This window comes from Camponotus vicinus, unplaced genomic scaffold (genome assembly GCF_025532165.1).
Source record: "Camponotus vicinus isolate PSW18456_S1 unplaced genomic scaffold, iyCamVici1.0 SCAF_3, whole genome shotgun sequence".
Lineage (NCBI taxonomy): Eukaryota > Metazoa > Arthropoda > Insecta > Hymenoptera > Formicidae > Camponotus > Camponotus vicinus.
The window spans coordinates 7,353,042-7,374,314 of record NW_028141967.1 but is presented as its reverse complement, the minus strand read 5'-3'; the positions used below and the strand labels follow the sequence as shown (position 1 = coordinate 7,374,314).

At 38.0% G+C, this 21,273-nt stretch overlaps 1 protein-coding gene across 1 annotated transcript; it reads right to left on the bottom strand.

Annotated features, from left to right (window-relative positions):
* Positions 1 to 9,049: 9,049 nt before the first annotated feature.
* Positions 9,050 to 10,291, bottom strand: LOC145968385 (uncharacterized protein F54H12.2-like). Its single transcript, XM_083093798.1, has 2 exons — positions 9,394 to 10,291; positions 9,050 to 9,213 (listed from the first exon to the last, which is right to left on the bottom strand). The coding sequence occupies exons 1-2, from the start codon at positions 10,289 to 10,291 to the stop codon at positions 9,050 to 9,052; spliced, it is 1,062 nt and encodes a 353-aa protein (XP_082949924.1).
* Positions 10,292 to 21,273: the final 10,982 nt, after the last annotated feature.

Below are 21,273 nucleotides of genomic sequence, written 5' to 3'. Positions count from 1 at the left end.
ATGTTTCAGACAAAAGTTGTATGGTTTCGAGGGGGTCATAAGATGGTACCATTGGTTTGACCTTGAAGAGTCATTTGAAGATCACGTGAAGGTCACTTCAATTTTGTTAAATGGAATACCCTATATATTTTTACACATTCTTGTAGCTCATCTCGAGAGCTTTCCAAAACACTATAATTCAGTTAGTTTTCCTTAAGTACTTTCCGAGTTATGAGGCTTGAAATAATTTCTTAATTTTACATAAACCGTAAAATATCTTGTAAAATATTCATTTTTCGATTATCTTACCTTAATACTCTTATGTACAAAATAATGAGAGGAATCAATTGGTGTAAAGAAAACACATAATTGTTTCGAAAGAAAAAATGTAATTTGCAATTAACAATTACATTTTTTTTTCGAAACAATTATCTGTTTTCTTTACACCAATTGATTCCTCTCATTATTTTGTACATAAAAGTATTAAGGTAAGATAATCGAAAAATGAATATTTTACAAGATATTTTACGGTTTATGTAAAATTAAGAAATGATTTCAAGCCTCATAACTCGGAAAGTACTTAATGAAAACTAACTTAATTATAGTGTTTTGGAAAGCTCTCGAGATGAGCTACAAGAATGTGCAAAAATATATAGAGTATTCCATTTAAAAAAATTGAAGTGACCTTCACGTGACCTTCAAATGACTCTTCAAGGTCAAACCAATGGTACCATCTTATGGCCCCCTCGAAACCATACAACTTTTGTCTGAAATATTTTTCTGTAAAACGTATTATTCGGGAGATATTTGAGGTCGTTATTTAAAATGGGACACCCTGTATATATATACATTCGTTCGTTCATTTACCGCTACGCGACGCTTCCATCTCGTATTTAAGTTTAATCATGAGAGTTATATAAAGCTTGCAAAAGGCGACAAATATGATTAAAAATATTTTGTTTCAATTTAATATCCGACGCAACCTCAGTGGAGGAACTTTAGATATTAAATTGATTTTATAAATCGGACGAATAAATGCCCGGCAAATAAATAAAAATGATCCGTTCATCATCTTCAGAGTTTCAGATAAGAATAATTCAGTTTTATAGAAGCAATAAAACAGTATTAATTTTATAGATAGCGCTATCAAATATATAAATTTCCATTTTAAAAAATTGTAATGTCATTGACTTTATTTTAACGACACTATTTAAGATTACTGTTTTATTGCTTTTTTTAAACTATACTGTTTTTGCATAAAATATTTTTTCAAAAAAAGTATTTCGTTCGAGATATTTTAAATAGACATTTAAAATAGATTCGTATTGTGACGTCTCGATTTTCTTTTGTTCGGATAAACTCGTCGGCACAGGGTTCACAAAGTGGATAGTAAATAAATGCGAACACAATTGTATATATGTTTACCAAAACAAGAAAAATATGTTTATTGTGTATGAGAGTGTGTACAAGTGTTGATGTAAAAGTGTCAGTGTGGATGTGCATATGTGTGTTTAGATCGACGCACGGATCGTATGTGCGAATGCTTTTGCGAATTTGCTGTGTTATGTGTAATTAGGCCGCGGTCCGCTATACGTGTGGATATTAATAACAAAATAGAAATAAAAAGTGTAATCGGGACGCAAACGCGGGTGTAATTAATACCGCTTAATTAACGAGACTAATTCGCAAACCTAGGCGTTGTTGATGTCTCGCTGGCTTTATAGGTAATAGCGGGTCGTCGCACGTACACATATGTTTACGGTTTTTTCTTTGGCTCGGCGCGTGTCTCGCATTTCTTGCGCGCTGTCTGGTTCGCGATTTAAATGGTCAGGCGGTGACTTAGGCTATCTCCTTCAAATTATTTAAACTCAGGTATATGTGTATATATCTTTTCTCGCGACCCGGGAGGGATGGTCAGGAGTTCGAAGGGAATTGCGCTGGTTAAGATCGCTCGACTAGAGGTAGCTCCAGCTCTATCCTAGGAAAAAAATCGGTGCAATGAGGCGACAGGATTTTTAGCCATAAATTCGGTCAAGAGTTCGCACTTTTATTCCTGGCACAACCGCGATCGCTCGGCCGATGAGGAGTTCGCTCCACCTTCTGTGTGCTCGCTAGTGCTTGAAGGATTGGTTCGATTCGGCCTCTCGTCTACCTTGCGGCTTCCGAGTCGGCTGATCGGACAGATCAAGTGGCTCCAAATGTGTCGGGAACCCACGTTGTATACCGCCGGATTAGTCGCGCTGGCGTAATCGGGTGCTTCCCCCTAAATGTGGTAGGACTCCGGGCCTGATCTTTTACTTGGCGATTTTCGGTGTTTTCCGTACGCGGGTTATACGGCCCGGGGTCGTCTTTGAGAAAATTAAAAAAAATGGGCGCTCGGCACCTCTGCCCTTTGCCCGACTGATGTTTGTCGGGCGTCAGCTTCCGGCGGATAGTTGGCCGAGAATCAGGAATGATGCACTCGGATGTGCATCGTTACAGTATATTTAATGATTTTCTCTGGATCAGTTTAGGATAATGAAAAAGACATTTTGAACCTCCAGTGGATGTTGTTGAGATTTAATTTTGTTATGTAAGTCATCCCAGGGATATCTATTTTTGGATCTCCTAAGAATAACATGAAAGCGGACATTCAGATATCCTCAGTATGTCCTACGGTCCTCCTATCCAAGTATGTTCTACGGTTTTACACAGATATCCATCGAATAATTAAAAGTTTTTGAAGTATATCCGGTGGTCATACCTAGGATCAACTTTTGCTCTGTGGGATGTTTGTAAAAGTTCATCGAATTCGAAAGTGACATAGAGAAGTCTTATCATCAAATTGATTAAAGATTTTAAGATGGGATTCTGTGAACAATCCAGTATTAGTCTGCACTTTTAATCGTGGATTCTAATTATGCAAAACCATTTTCTTATTGTATGTGTGCAATGTATTTGTATGTGTTCAATATCATATGTGTATTAAAATTATGTGTGCAATGTGCATGTGTACAATAATATCACGTATGTAATGTGCATGTGTACAATAATATAATGTGTGCAATGTGTATGTGCGCAATAATGTCATGTGTTCAATCTGTATGTGTGCAATAATTTTATGTGTGCAATAAAGTCATGTGTGGAAAGTGTTAATATGATTTTCTTATTTTATGTATGCAAAATGTCATGTGGGCAATGTGCATGTGAACTATTTTATGTGTGCAAAATGTCATGTGTGCAAAGTGTATGTGTGCAATATTGTCATGTACACAATGTGTATGTGTGCAATCGTACTTTCGTTTCTTTACATTTTTCCTGTGTGCAATAATACATGTAGGCAATCGGGAATGTTGGCAAAAGAAACTGTCGGCAAAATGTTGTGCGCAAACGAAGCAGTTGGCAATCGGGAATGTAGGCAACTGAAGCCCTCCCCAATAACTCAATTATACATATACATATTAAATTATATTACATTATAATAATTATTACAATTATCATCTTCACGAACCGCGACAGATTGTCATAGAATAGCCGAATCGTTACTATAATTACCACAAAATCGTTACTATAATTACCACGCAAAGTTGAAGGGATCCTAAAGCGTCTGTTTTACTGACAAAATGGGAATATTATTGCATTTAAATATTTTTTATTGACTTTTTATTAATATTACAATGTATGTGTATAAATTGCGATCCGTTACTATATTAATTTGTAATTAAAAAATTTACATTTGGAGTTTAAAAATTTCTATTTAGAAGAAAATATATTATTCAAGCTTTTGCTGATATTATGGATATATATCTTAAAAATCTTCTGTCTGAATTTTAGATGTCCTACTGCTGCGAAAAAGTATAATACAAAGAAGCCGAAGAAAATTCTTGAGCATTTAAATTTTAAAAAAGAAATAAAAGCAGGAATACAGTATATCAAAAAACTACAGTATTATATATTATTGATGACCGACAATAATTTATCGGAAACTAACAAAGAAGATTTGAAATATCTTCTGCATTCTATAGTTGAAGATTCTATTTTTTATTATTTTGTTTCAGATGACCTAAATAAAATTATTTCTGCACAATCATGGTAAAATTCAACAAACTAAATTGTTATTAACCTTATAAATTTATGTAATTATTGTATAATTAATATATAAATTTTTTTCAGTCCACTCGGTTTCAATTTGACAACTAAATATAATTTATGGCTAATTTTCCATTGTCTAAAACAATATCGCTATCTATATAAGCAAATCAAATTTCTAAATAAGCCAAATAAAAAGCAGCTTTTAGAACGGAAAATTACTATAATTGCTCAATATTTTTTACCACATATAAGTTATTCGATTATAAATAAATGGTTAGATGGTATTGCGCAAGAAGTACTATGCTGCCTTAAAAAAATATATCCTAAACATTCAATATTCTCGATCCCGTCCAAACAATTTTCTTTTTGGATAGATAACAATATTGATGACCATTTCTGGAATCCAACAGAAACCAGACAAATTATGTGTGTACTTGAAGAATATATATTTTCTATTTTAGACATCCGAAAATTATATCAATTATTGATAATACCAGATTCTGAAATCAAGTATTTAAATGTAAGTTTTATGTTAGATTATTTTAAAATACAATAATAATTTGTCATGCTATACGCAAGAACTACTATAATTTTTATATTTTTTAAATATTTAATTTTTTAAATATAATTTATTATATAGATTTCAGAATTATTTCAAAGACATGTATTAACTGCTACATGTTACATCGTAGCCAGAAGACTCGGCATACATTGCATTCTGATGGAAGTAATTAAAAGAGAGATAGCTTACAAATATAGGACTATTCAAATTGTATGGAAATCGAAGTGAGTATTTAGCTTCTTTTTGGAATTTGTTTATAGAATATGTTCGGTAATATTTACTTCACTCATCATGTGATAGAACGAATTAAACTGGAGAAAAATCATTTACTATTTTGCGATTTTTTATAATAATTAATTGGATATTAATTTAAAAAGATCAGCCGATTATTATGATACTGTGATGGCATAGGATTTCTGATATATCATTATTTGAATTATATATAATAATATCTGAGGAATTTATCTTAATCGATTATAAATACAATTAATAAAATTATAATAATTTTATATAAAAAAAATTATATGTAATTGTACGTATATACGCAATCAAAGAATCATATAGTTTTACATTTTTTACGTTAATGTAAACGTTACATTGGTATAAAAATGCAAATGTGTCAGTCGCTTATATGCATTACCTTTTTTAAAAAAATAGCAAACATTATAATAATATTATTATAATTTATTTTATAATACTTATTAAAACTTTATAAAAAGCGATATTTTTATTGATAAATACTATTAATTTTTCCTAATTATATATTAACATATATGGAATGACGAAATGGCACTATCTAACGGAACAACATACGATATAAATGAAAAATTATTTAATTGTTTAAAAAATATGTTATGCAATTATATTATTATTATATTAAAAAAATTTTATTATCAGATCTTTCATAATTCTTCGAAATGCACTTTGTTGCTGAAATAAGACTTAACACTCTTAACCAATCAATTTCAAATGTTCGAGAAATCATGAGTATTAATTATAATAAATATTCTTTACATATATATATATATATATATATATATATATATATATATAAACGTATATGTATATGGGAGAGCTTCAGTTGCCTACATTCCTGATGCCTTGCCAACTACTTCGTTTGCGCACAACATTTTGCCGACAGCTTCTTTTGCCAACATTCCCGATTGTCTACATGTATTATTGCACATACGAAAAAAATGAAGATACGAAAGTACGATTGCACATATGACATTATTGCACACATAAAAGAAAATCATATTAACACTTTTCACACACGATTTTATTGCACACATGCTCATTGTACACATGAAATTATTACACACATACAGATTGCACACATGATATTATTGCGCACATACACATTGCACACATGATTTTAATACACATATGATATTGAACACATACAAATACATTGCACTCATACGATAAGAAAATGACTTTGCATAATTAGAATCCACGATTAAAAGTGCAGACTGATACTGGATTGCTCACAGAATTCCATCTTAAAATCTTTAATCAATTTGATGATAAGATTTTCGTATCTGATCCACTTTTAAATTTGACGAACTTTTACAAGCATATAGTATAATACTAAATAAAGTCGAATGCTATAACAGCAAAACCGTGCAAATGTGCAAAAACGTTTATTATTTTAATTTTAATTATCTTCTTAAACGAATAATATTTAAGATTTTCATATAGAAAAAAATATTAGAATTCAAAAATATTTTGGACCCAATTTTGGACTATATTTTGGAAATAGAAATGAATCTCGCTTCGTGTGAAAGTCGAAAACCCATGTGGAACAGAACAATTATATACCTCGTTTCGGACCGCAAGCACAGGAGATGTGGAGTAGACCTCGCTTCGCATGCAAGTCAAAAACCCATGTGGAATAGAACAATTATAGACCTCGTTTCGGGCCATAAGCACAGGTGATGTGGGATAGACCTCGCTTCGCGTGGAAGTCGAAAATCCATGTGGAACAGAACAATTATAGACTTCGCTTCATGCTGCACTATGTTCAGTGACCCATTCAGTTTTCCAAAGAATCGACCTTGCGCTCACGCTATCGAAAAATTTAACATATATAAAAATAGTAAAAATTTGAATATCCCAAGAACAAAACGGTTCTGCCAGTAGATATGGGCCACTATGGTGCGTCAAAACAAACCCCCACCACTCGGACCCTGGCGCCGTGGGCGTGGCCAGGTAAAGTGGAGAGAGGCGTTCTGATTGGTGGAAACAATGCCCCACCTCCCGAAGTCTCGATTTTGATTGGCTTGCACCATAGTGGCCCAGAGTTTGATTGGCTTACACCATAGTGGTCCAGAGTTTGATTGGCTCGCACCATAGTGGCCCAGAGCTGCGATTGGTCGACGCCGGCTGTGTCGCCGATTTATCAAATTTTTATTTCCCTACCTCCGCGGTACTAGACTCGAAGAAGCAATCCTCCTCCCACTCCAGCCCTGGCCCACCTGTATAGGGTTCCGAGTCAAATTCCCGTTACCTAGCCCTTAGTCGCTCTCGCTACGTCTTGGCAGAACAAACCCCCCCACCTACCGACTTTCGGGGTAGCTGGTATATGTCTCGAGGAAACAATCCTTACCTCCCCACTCCGTCTCGGGGCCCGCTATGGAATATCGAAACAAGCCCCCTCCACTCGAACGGTTCATGACGCACTTTATCGGAAAAAGAGACAAAGCATCTCAGTAGGAGACAATAATTATTATAATTATTATAATTATTATAATTAGACTACATTGCACTACAGAGGTAAAAAGATGAACATGCGGATGATTGAACGCGAGGCGGGGGTGTTATAAAGGAAGAAGGGAAAAGTTAAAAGTATTAAATACGAATTAAGATAAAAAATTTTCACATTTATTAATATACCCGCATACAATTCGTAGTACTTCGCAAAAATTTTTTTTATATCTTCTTACAATTAAACACGCTATTAATTAACATTATATTTTTCATGTTTTTTTTCGCGAAGAAAAATTTTATGAAATAATTCTACGATTAAATGATCGTTATATTTGCAATTTTCGGAAAAAAGACTAAGAAATCCATCGAAATCGTAACCGCTGCACATATAATATAAAAATACACAACTGTAGAGTCCGCAGGTTTGAGAGAAAAGCCCTTGTAGTTGTTCGGTATTCCATCGATAAATGTTGGAATTTCGCCGGAGACGTAGGAAAAAACCCGGATACAAGGGCGGTATTCCGTAGCTATCGAAGTATGTCCCTGTACCGTCTTCGTCGAGGAAGAAAGCGATCCAGTGTTCTCCAGGGCGATTATGATTGTCCGTATTAGCGACGATGGCCGTCGACCTCGTCCACGCCATCGGCAATCTGTCGGCAGGATAGACTCCCACATGTTTGACATCTAGCTGACGCAATGCTTGCAGAATTTCGCGAGAGTCCATTTGTTTGCAGCGAAGACGAGCGAACAAGCGGTATTATTTGAATAATTTTTTTTGGTGGCTTGTTTTCGGGTTGTACAGCTAACGGATTTTCTGTTTGCGCGGGGCGGTTAATAGCTGCACGTTCGATTTTTTGCAGATTTTTCTTCTCTATTTTATTATTTGATTGTGCTTTAATATTTTCATTTTCATCGTCGTCGTCGTCGTCGCTTACTATCAAAATTTCGGGAGAACTGCAAGTCGTTTGAGTAATGCTGTCTCCGTCGCTGCTGAAATTATTTTGCGCAACAATCCAGCTTTTTAATTTGTAAGCGTTGCGTAATGCACAATGAAAGATTCCGAATTTTCGAAATCCGTGATGTCCGCACTCTTTTTCTACCGTCAGATTTTTGAATGCCGGTGAGATGCCTTCCAAATTATATATATTTCTAGAAAGTAGATTCCTCAAATAACTCGCTTTCTCGTTTCCTCTAACATAAATGTGACGCACGCATCTTGTAATTTGCCGCAGTTGCGATGTAAAATATTTCGGATTAGTTTCGCCATCGAACCATTCAATGCCGTGATGATTTCGCGTGAGCCAGTTGTTTTCTTGTCTTATTTTTTCAGATAATTCGGCAAACGAATGCGTCGGTATCATAATCCAATGATCGACGATTGGAGCGTCAATCGCTACAACAGCAACCTCCTTAGGGATAAACTTTTTCTACGCATCGCGGAAACCCTGAATATCGACGACTATATCCATCTTACGAAAAAAACTTATGTGATTCGACGCGAGGCTCTATGTAAAACAACGACGCCGAGCGTGTCTCCAACGAAACTGAATATTTTTCGAAACGTTGCGCACTGATGTCGGAGTTTTGAGCGAAGTAGAGGGGGAACAATTTTAAGCGTCTATAAAAAATTTACCCCGAAAAATCGACGATGACCTGACGAGACGAGTCGATTTCTATGACATTATCGAATTCGGCATAGATAATACAATTAATTGTCTCGGAAAGTGCTCATACGAATCGCACTTCTAATCGTAAACTACCATGTTTGATGAGATTCCAATGTCCAGCGCAATTAGCGGATAGATCGGGAGTAAGATCAAAAGCGAATAAAGTATATCCTTTGAAATAGTCGTCTCTGCTTATAGAATTTCCCTCGTTCAAAAAATGAATACCTGTTCCCGAGAAAAGCGTTTGATAAGCTTCGATGTAAAGCGGTTCCTCCTCGGAGAAAGCTGGTTGCAAAGGCCTACTGGGGATTTGCGTGCCATCGACGTACAGCGAGAAGAAATTTATTCCGTAGTTCTTGAAATTAAACGGATTTAATTTTCTGTCACCGTTAAACGCTTTATTACTAACGAAACCGACTATTACTCGCTTCGGTAATTGACCGAGTATTACATTATCTAACGATTCACCCATAACGCCGCTATGAATCGTGAATGTTTTAACCTCGACTCTCGTGAGCGGATACTTGGCTGTAACTTTACTCATCATTCTAGCATGCGCGAGTAACAAACCCGAGCTTATTTTCGCCCTTCTAACGAGCAAGGTAGCGTCGAGAATGTGAATTTTCGATGTTCCGCTACTTTCCATGAGACAGAACGAATCTTTCGAACGAACGAATCTCAACCGTACTTCTACACCGTTAATTAAAAATTTGTCTTGATTGAAAACGTCGCAATGGAGATGTCCTACGAGATCTAACGCCTTTCCTCCGGAAATGTAACGAGCGCGTCTCGCGAGAGCGGGATTGCCGGGATTTGTTTCCAACAGATCGTCCATGTGTCCGGGTGCATCCATGTCCCATAGACAGGAAGTTAGATGGGAAGTTTTTGCGGGTGAAGAATAATTTAACAACGCCTCTATGTACGCTCGGTACGCGTAAGTGTTGTTTGGAGGCGACACGAGCTTTTGATTGAAATACACGTCGATTTGATTGAAGATAGAATGAAGCAAATGATTTACAGGGCCTACGGCTATTCTTTCGGCGCTTGTTCCTGAAGCCTGTCTCGCGGAATCGGCGTTTGTTTCTACACGTAGACGAAGACTCAGCATGGTGTGCGTGAGATCTAAATATTCTTCTCCGTGTCCGGGGATGACGAATTCTATTGGCGAGTCGTCCGAGAGAGAGGTCACGGGTTTGTAATGAATCCATTGCGAATTTTCGATGCTAGTTTGCGTAGGTGGTAGAGAGAAGAGATCTAGTTCGCTCTTTAAACACTCGCTCGAATGCGTGTGAAGAAAAGACATATTTCTTTATCGCAAATTGCTCGCTGTCGTCCGTCGCTCGCCACCGTCGTTAAATTAGAATGCTCCGAATATAACCGCTTAAGAAAATATATCGGATACGGTACGTTTTTTACCGATTTTACGTCGTTTCGCAGACGTCTTAAGTCTTTTTTTCACAACCGTACGACTTTTCTTCTTCTTTTTATTTCTCTGCGCTTTTGTACTCGTTCTTTTTTTCCCAACCGCTTTGATTTTCTTACTCGTCCGTCGTCGCTTGCGAGCCGATGTTATTGCGGATCGTGCGATGTGATTATCAAGCCCGACAAAAGGGAACTGAGCTACATGCATTTTCGCATCAGACTTATATCCCGAACCCTTCATTAGACTACTTATTTTTTCTTTGGCTTTTCTCTTGAGTTTGTCTCGCGATTCTTCAAAACGGTGTTTGGCCGCTATCTTAAATGGCGTATTGTTTTCGACGTCTTCGATTACATTAACGCCAGCCCGTAAAGCTTCTTTTCCCACAGCTCGCGCGGCTTTACCTAAATATGGTAGTACGCGTCTGAATAATCCCCCGAGAAAACTGCCGATTCCGTGACCGCGCTGATAGAGCGATCCGACGAAAACTCGCGGGATTCCGCCGCCGCGTCCGCCTCCGTTCTGTAATTCGTCGCGATATACCGAGTAATAGTCCATTAATAATAATAATAATAATGAACGGTCAAATGCGTTTTTCTCTTTCGCGGATTCCGTGTATTTTATAATATCTAATCGATACACCTAAAACGCAAAGTTACCGTCAGCGTTCCGAATTCGAATGGTATGCTCTTCCCCAGCTGATCTCTTATATCTATTTCGATCGTACGGAAACTCGTTCGCCGCAGCGCGATGTATTGCGCGGGCGAAAAATGCTTTATCTGAGTGGATGCAAACGGATAATCGTTTCGTGCATCGTGCGCGACTATTCGAAGAAGAGGCGATTGTACATCGCCCGTAATATAAGGTTCGCAAATGTCGCAGTAGACGAAAAGTTTGTCTGGAATACCTCGCAACAAACTAGCTGGTATGTCGGCTATTATATAGTCGTCACCCGTGAGTACAAAAGGAAATTTTGGAAAAGCAATGCTCGAAGAAGGAGGAATGTCAGGATTGTAGTAGATCGGTAGTAGATCGTTCGAACTTCCACAGCGTGAATCAAAACCGAGCATACGACAAAGCTTGTCGGAAAAATGCACATGATGTTCCATATCGCATTTCCTCTCTTTGCAGGAAAGTCTCATAACAACTTTACCACCAGCTTTTAATTCCCAAACGACATGGGCTTTTACGGGTTTGCACGCGTCATTCATTGTCTCTATAATATCGCGTACGCTCGAAGAAACGCCTGGTGATACTTCGACATCCGCATGAGAAAACGCATCGATGCTCTTATTAATATCGATAAATTTTATTGTTCCTTCTCCAGGGCGTATATGTAAAAAGCTACACGGAAACTGGATCTCCGTGAGCGCTACTTCCCAACGACCGCTTAAGTCTATACGCTGAGGTAATTCGGTGGTGAAACACGTTGTTTTATTTTCCGGAAAGTAGCGCATGCTACTATTACTCGGGAGGATTATGTGAAATTCTTCCTTTCTCATTTTGATATTAAACTCGAGGCTGATATCCAAGAATCGAATTTAGAAGGATATCCCCGCCAACTAACTAGTAATTGTTTATTGTCGCCCCGTCCCTTGGTTTTTATCACGTGGTCTACGATAAATTCTCCCTCTCGTAAGTCTTTAATAACTTGCGTTAATTCCTGCTCGTAAAAAATCCCGTCTATAACCTCGCCCTGTAAATCGCTTAGTTCGTATACAGGAGGTCTTCTCCATTCAAGAACGCGATGAATTCGAAATATTTCTTCACTCCATCCCGCCTCGTATCCTTTCTCAAACGCTGCTTTTGCTCTACTAATGCGTACGAGCTCGCCCGCTCTGTATTTACACTTTTGTTTGCGCCCGCGATTTTTTCTTCCTTCAGCATCTTCGGCATTGATATTCCAACGTCGATTCATATTTTCTCGCGCGATACGCGCATTTTCCAACGTAACGATCGCTGGTTGCATTTTAATGCTAGAATGACGAGTATGATTGTAAGCGTGAACAATATCCTGCAAAATATCGATATAACGGCGAGTATTTTTATGTGTAAAATAGCGCCACATCCTCTCCTTAAGTGTTCTATTGAAACGTTCGACTATAGCTGCTTTGATATCGGGATTTCGCGCTACACGAAATCGGATGTTTTTTTCTTTTAAGAATTTTTGTACAGCGCTCGCGATAAATTCTTTACCTTTGTCGGTTTGTAGGTAAACGGGTAAACGTTTTTTGTTTCTCGAGAATATGTTTTGAAAGGCCTTTATCACGCACGCCGAAGTTTTATCGCGCAAAGGTTCTACCCAAGCAAATTTGCTAAGTACATCGATAACCACCAGTAGATAGGAATATCCGTCGTTATAACTCTTAAGATTACGAAGATCGATTAAATCAGCCTCCCATAAATCATCGATATTTGTCACGTTATAATGTAAACGCGGAAATTTTCGTCGTACTGGACGATGCAGCGTGTACGCGTCTTGCGATTTAAGCCAGTCGACAACCTCCTTACGCGAGAAATTCGGCTTAGCCGCTCGTGATAAATTGACCGTCGCTGAATAACCCGCGTAGTGCGAAGGATCGTAATATAATTTTTCGAGTTCCATCTTATTAGAATTTGCTCCAACCGAATAAACCTCTTGCTTTCTTCGTCGGGGAATTCTCGTCCTTACTTGCTAATGTTTTATCGGCCTCATCCTCATCCTCATCGGCAGATATAAATACCGTATCTCCTTCGGATACAACTGTCTCGTTTAACCTGCTGCGTGAACGACGAGTTTTCGGAGTGGAAGTAACAGCTGCTAATTCGCTGCTTTTAATACGACGAGCTATTTTGCCTACGTGTAAAAAACTACGATTTCCTATGAGACTGGAAGGTGTGTTTATGTCCTGCAGTAATCGCGCAAACTGAACTCTTCCGATTGCTTTTACTGTTTTTCTCTCGCGTATCGCGTCATTTATGAGATCGCTAATATTCGAACCCGTTACAACCGCACCGTTTATAGTCACGAGTCCTTGTCTATCCCAACCGATCTTTGACGACGGAGCATCGAGTAAATATTTCAATAGCGTGTGAGCTTTGTAGCGATAAGTTTTCGGCACACTTTCGATTATATTTTTAATCATTTCCGCCGATTGATCGCGTTTTTTTCCGAAACTATTAGCGTCACCTCCTCCTCCATCTTCAACGCTACTAATTAAAGTACGCGTAAATTCTTCGGTATCGTCATCTTCCAAGTACATGTCCTCGTCTTGCTCAGTTTTATCATCGGCGTCGCCGTTTAAAGCCCCACGCGAATCTTTGCGAAAACGCTTTTTTGCATCCCGAACAAAGTAAAGATAACGTTGAAGTACTTCTTTATACATTTTCCATCTTTCACCCTCGTCGGCGGGAGTCGAGAGATTGAGAATACGACACATCTCCGCATCGAGTCGCGATAAAGGGGTTCCCGGTGTCCGTACAGATTTATTATTATCATTTTCCGTATTATTAACATTTTCCGACTGTTGATTTTGCTGCTGCTGCTGCTGCATTCGTTGCATTTTTTCGAGATTTTCCGTAGAAATTAAAACCATTTTTTTAGCCTTTTCCATTTTTAATACTTTTCCAAATATTATTATTTTTCCTCACAAAGAATATAAAGAATTGTATTTCTTTTCACTCGCTGATAATCCGTGATAATAAAGCTCCGAGTATAGGACCGATAATATAGGGTAAAAATCCTCCGCGTTGTACCAATAGTTTTCTTTTAGTCTTCAAATTACCCCGCTTTGCCGCGATGCGCCGTAAAGTCGTTTTATGCTTGGACAAGCGCTTTTTTTCGCTAGATTCGAGCGGTACGTTACCTTCGAGCGTATTGAAAATACACTCCTGAATACACTTTACAAATTTATTGTCGGCATCGCGTAAGAACGCCGCTCTTTGATTTTTTTTCAAATAGCATAGAGTTTTTAAGAGACACAGGTTCCTCTCTCCGATGCAACGTTTTGCAGTCTTTATTGCGCTATTCGATAAATTTATCCTCGATGTCGCTGTCGATGATGTTTTGTTAGAGTCTGCTTTTTTCACCATTGCGTCGTAATCGCACAACTACAACTCGCGGCTGCGAATACCTTTCTTTTATACGCTTCCGGCTCTAATGACAGATTTACGTGGTATGTAGACGTAATGTAGAGTATCCTCCGGAAAGATACACGTGCGAAATCGGTATTCGTCTGGAGTCGATTGTTTCAAATCGAGCAATAAATATCCATGCGGCTTCGAGGTAGCGTCGTAGTACGCTTCTTCCATAAATTTTGGATCGTCGGGATATACCTGACGCGCTAAATGACGAATTTGCGCACGATCGCGCGGATTTTTGAAAACTACTATATAATTCGCGTTGAGAGATATGTCGCGCTGTCCACGTCCCTGATGGAAAAGATTTTGCGAAATGAGTATAACGCTGAGATTCTTATGATGACTTCCTTTCGTAAATAGATCCACGATAGCGTCGCACGAAGACGATTCCCTCATAAGATCGTCGATTATCACCAATTTCGGAGAAAGCGCATCGTTAGAATAATCCTCCGGACGCGGTAACCCTTCGCGAAATTCGATTATATTTTTCCTCGATTTTATTAAAGCATTATCGCTATATTTGCTCTCGCTTTTCTTTTCTTCTCTCTCTCCCGTGTCGCAATGTAAGCACTGATACGCATCTTGCCACTCGGCGTAATAAAATAAAATTCTCTCGAATCGGACATCGGACATGCGGGATAAATGTCGAAGAAATGTTTTCACGAAAATTGTTTTCCCGCATCCCGTAGGGCCGCAGACGATCGACGTCCAAGGATGTTTCCAGCGCACGTCCATTACACAAAATAATCGATTTCGCGTTTAGGAACAATCTCATAAATAAAAAAGTAAACGACGATATTTAACAACAATAATCTAAGAAAGAAAAAAATGCGCATGCTCCTCGAATATTATTTGCAGGAATGTAAGAAGAAAATAAGCTTATTCGCGTGGGGCCCCATCCGCGCCGGCCACGTGCTCGCGCTAGCGTTCTCTGTTACGCGTGCGAGCGGAAAGCACCGCTGATTAGATGATACACGACGCGCGACCGCGAGTAAGCGTATTCGCGCGAGGGTAGGCTCGCATCGGCGACTTTCGCGAGCACCAACGCTAATGAGCTTATAATTGATTCTCCATATACGCTTATAGTAAAAATAAAATGCTTAAATTCTGGAAAATATATTTTAAATCGATGTATCGCCTAAATTACAAAATACCTGTACATACTCGTATTTTATGAATCAACCGATAGCTGACTCAGACAAACACTATCCCCCCGTGATATAATAATAATATCTAGAGATTCTTAAAACCCTAAACACACGTTAAAAAACTAGAGACATTCAATAAAATAATCTCATCTTAAGATAACCGTCAATGGTTTTCATTTTAAAATAACCCCGCTATATTTGCAATAGTGATTAAGAAAACAATTCTGTTTCCAAATAATTTAGGAAGATATGGAAAATCTTTCTCACCTTGAATCTACCCTAGCGAAACCCTCATCCTAAATCCTCAACCTATTTTTTTCTCATGCTGAAACAGCATATATACCGTATCGACTAAGAAATCTGATAAGATTTCACATTTTTTTTTAAATTAAACATTCAGATATACCCCCGCCCGTAATATCTATAAATTTATCATTCGAATCTTCCTTAATAAAACATCCCCTAAATATTTTTCCCGTGGTGAATCACTCGAGATATAGCTTAGAGAAAATTTTTAGAAGTTTCTAGAAACGTTTATAGAAGTTTCTCGGTATTTTTCTTTGATTATTGTAAAATATTTTGTTTGAATACGCATTTATGCTCACTTCTGCCCATATTATTTCCCCCCACTCTTTTTGCTTATATTTTTTTTTTAGGTGGGAGAAGCAGTAATATAAGCGCGAGGACAAACCGTGTATTCATTCGAATTTCGTCGTTAACAGAAGTTAAGTCTCGAGCGAAGAAGAAAAATTCTACGCAAATACGCTAACGTTGTTGTTGTGATTATTTTTTGCACAGTACATTTTTCGAGTTTGTTTCGAGTGGTTAATAGTAATGGCTGGAACGACCGAAATAGCCAGTTTTGTGAAATCCTCGCATGTTTGCGATATTAAGGAGCCGGGAAATGGAGACAATAAAATCGGCAACGGTGGAAGAAACCGACATTTGTTGCTATCAACAACATACGGACTTAATTCATCCTTCACTAAGAAGATACAAGTGGGATTGCAATCGACGAAGGAAGACTGTTTTGTTCCAATTGTTAAATTAACGAGCAATAATGCCGATGGGATTTGTCTCGACTCCGACACGTGGCAGCAATTTCAATCCTGCATGGAACATATGAGACAGTATTTGAACGACGATCAAAAAAGAACGGGAGGAATAAATCCGATTATTATTAACAATATCACCATCAACTTTACCAGCGCTTATGGCTCGAGGGCTATTCTAGTGGCATACAAGGAAACCAACGAATATTCCGCGAGTAATGTCGAGAAGGAAGAACAACCTCCGTCGAAGAAACGAAAAACTTATAACACCGCTATCGTGATGCAGAAAGTTACTTTCCTCGGCTTGGAAAATATTATAAAATGCATAGATACGCATTTGTCGCAATTAATTAATATCGTTGATACTGTCAATACATGTGCTAACTATATAATAAATATAATAGAAATAGAATTAAAACTTCCCTCATCGTACATAGATTGCGAAATTATAAAACTCACAATTAAAGGAAATTATGAACAAATCGAACAAAGTGTTCGAACTCAAATTAATAATTTAACATTTTTAGATGTATATTTCAGCATTATATTTGTAGAGATACTTTCGCTTAAATTTAATGAAATTTCTCGTGCGATTTTACAAAAACGAAAATTTTATGAAAACCAATAAATAAATGTACATCGATAAAATATAATAAATAACATAACAAGTTTTTCTTAAAAAAAAAATTCACAGAGTACTTTTTACTACGTTTTCAACATATTTCCCGATATCTCCTTCTGTCCTTTACTGCGAACACGCAGCAACACGTCGTGTATTATTATTATTATTAGCATTAAACGTGTATTTTTTCTTATAAAGAAACAAATAATTTTAAAAATTTATTATATTCGAGCAATAGCTATGGTCGACGCAAAATAAAAATCTTTGACAAATAAAATAATTACAAATTTTTTTTATTACGCCTAGTTTTTAAGAAATCATATGCGTAAACCATTACTTAATTAAGGTAATTAGCAAAATGTTTAGCGTCAGTTGCTTTCTCGAAAAACAAAATAAGAAATGAAATAGATTATTCGCGCTACGGTAAAAAATATAATTACAATACGGTATATACGACTACAAGAAATTTCAAACTTCTACATTTTTTATGGACTTCTCCGTGCGCTGATAAAGGTTTGTTTGATTTTCCTTTTTGAGTGGGGAGGAAAATATATAAAATGGACAACGCTTAACCGAATATAAGCATTTTCGAGATTTTCTTTGCCCGAGGAAACTTGTACGATTTTCACTCGCGTGTTATTCCTTTAAGAAAAAAAATGGCGTGTAATAAAAATTTGATATCGAGTTGTGCAAAGTTGGCTGCGAGTTTATCTCCAAAGATAAATTCCGCGAGCTACATTTCCAAATTAACGGAAACAAGTGAACATAATTACAGCGTATTTTCGAATTTCGCGTGTGCCTGCTCCGATACATTGCTTGCAATTTTATATAAATTGGGGCATTTCGGCGGCGACGCGAAATTACTAAATATTGCCGGCGAAATAATTAGTGCACGAAGAGCCTTGAGCGAAGATGAAAAATATGAAGAAGAGGAAGATGTAGGTGGACATATAACCTACCTACTTCAAAACTACAGTAGGATCCAGTCGACGGGTAATTATTTTACTTATTTTATTTATTTTTGCTTTCAAAGAAAAAATACGAAAAATCGCGATTATAAAGTTAAATATTTAATTACTAATTAATCACAGGAAACAATAATCTCGCGAGAACAGCGATAGTGCGACCTTCACGTAGACGCCGCGCAGAGGAAGAACCCGAGGCAGGTCCTTCGCGTAAGTTTTGCACGTAATGAAAACGAGTGCTAATTTTTCTCGGATAGAATGTTCGGTAGTAATAAAAATAATCAATACTAATAAAAAATATTCTACATTTCAGGAAGACCGCGATTACTCGAGGAAAATCCGGCGATTCCCGTTGTCGTTCTTGACGACGACGACGACGACGAGGAAAACATGAACGCTGACGACATCACATATGCAATCAGTAGCCCTGATAGCGAAGTGTTCTCGCCGGGTAAAGATGATGATTATGTAAAAAATAGGCTAAAACGAAAATTCAAATATAAAAATAATTTTAGAACTGTTTTAAATTTTGTTTCTATAATATTAAATATTCGAATCTTGAAATATTATTAGAATTTCCGCGAGAGATGGAGGAGCGCGGGAGAGTGGAGATTAACGAAGAAGAGCCAGAAGAGAGTGGGGAAGAAGAAGAAGAAGTGCAGGAAGAGGAAGAAGTGATAGTGCTGGAAGAAGAAGAAGAAGAAGAAGAAGAGACTGTGAGAGAGGAAGAAGAGGAAAATATATACGCTCCCTCCAGAGAAGGTAACTTTAATAATTTATTTCTCGATATATTTTTATGCTCGAATTTAATCCAAATTCTTAATTTTTCTTTAGAAACTCGTCGCTGGGGGATTAGCTATTCCCCAGAATATTAGTAGCGGAATAAAAAACAACAAATATTGCTAAAAAGGTGAGATTATTTCGTTGTATTATAATATTTATAGTACGGATTACATTCGAGTATAAAAATATTAAAATAATAAAAATAACAAAAATAGTATTTATAATTTATACGGTTTTTTAACAGTACAATACGGAGGTGGTGTTGACGGCCAACAAAATTCTGCGCTCTCCCACACCAATGAGGAAGAAGAAGCGGAAGAGGATGAGACTGAGGGGGAGGTAGCCGAGTTACCCCGCTCGGAAAATATTTCATCCGAGACCGAGGAGGGTGAAGAGGACGAGGAGGAGGAGCATGAGTACCAGCAGCAACAGCAACAACAACAACAGCAACAACAACAACGGCAACATCAGCAGCAGCAGCAACAACTTCACCAACAGGTCGGAAATAATAATTTTAATTTTGTAAATTTAATATCGGAAAATGCGCGACAATTTAGAAGATTCCGGGTAATCGGTAGAGAAGCGAGTTTCGCGATACGTCCGTTGACTGAAGGCAACGATATATATCACTCGTTAGAAAACGCGTTTCGCGAAATTCACGCGTATGCGTTAAATTCATGTGAACCGGGCGATTACGTAGGATTATCGTTTGATTCGCCGAATTTATCGCATGGTCCTGCGGGTATATCTTTTCGTCCGGCGCGTGATTTGAGTTACGAGGACATTTGGAGACTTGTGAGTTCGTTAGCACAGAGCGCCGGTGGTCTCGATATCGCCGACCAATTTAACATACGGGTTTATAATGTCTCGATGCCTTCGGGTCGCGGTCGCGTCACGTTAACACGGGAAGATGTCGCGAAACGTTCGATAGTCGAAATTAATAATTCCGATAACCTGTACTTCCCTCGAGCTCTCGTAGTAGCTCAAACTTATAGCGAGCGCGGTAATATCCGTACGGGTGAGCTGCATGAGAAATGGAACGCAATAAGATATCAGCATTCTTCGTTACAACGCGAATGTGCATTGCAATTAACGAGAAATGCCGGTGTCGCAATACCGGAAGAGGGTTGTGGAATTCGTGAAATCGAACGTTTCCAGCGTTATTTCGCCGCCGACAATATCGCGATTATTGTGTATAATTTTAATACTTTCGGTCGCGGCGAAAAACCGATGTATGACGGTGCCGAAATACTCGCTTCTCTCGGACGCGAGTCCTCGCGGCGATTAAATATCATGTATTACGAGGATTCGCGACATTATAATCCTATTTTAAATTTAAAAGCCGCCGCTGGTACTCGCGATTATTCCGTAGCGTGTAATGTAGGCTTCCGAAACGATAGACCCAATAGTCACCGGTGCTTAAATAAATGCCCGCGATGCTTATCCGCACCACCGTGCGATTCCACTTACGCCGAAATAAAATGCGACGCGTGCAATCGGCTATTTTACGGTGCAAGGTGTTTCGAGCGTCATCGTAGCGAGAAATCGTACGACGGTAGAACACGCGCTAATGTTTGTAGCATCGTGCGATTTTGCGATAGTTGCGGGCGTATCGTTAAATCGAATTTAAAACACGAATGCGGCGTTTCTTATTGCAAATTATGCCGTTCACAACAACCGCGCAATCATATGTGTTATATGCAACCTCTTCGACAACGTGTCGATATTTCCTCTGCCGGGCCATCTTCATCAGCGATGGTACCGGATGAGGTAGATATATCTAGCACGAGAGAAGAAGAAGCACGGAACATATGTGATAACGCGGAAAAGAACGAACGTGCATATGAACGCGGAAAGGGACTTGTGGCTTTCGTATTTTACGATTTCGAAACGCGGCAGGACGAGACGGTCGAAGGAACGGGAAATATAAAAAAACATATTCCGACGCTATGCATCGCGCAACAGATTTGTGAAGCATGCGTGGGGGAAAATAACATGTCCGTGTGGTGTCGTTGGTGCGGAGTGCGAGAGTTCGTATTTCAACGCGATCCGGTTAAACAGTTTGTAGATTTCGTTACGCGTCCGGTAAAATATTTTAAACACATAATTTGTATAGCGCATAATGCGAAAGCGTTCGACGCGCAATTTATTTTGAAATATATCGTGGAAAATTGTA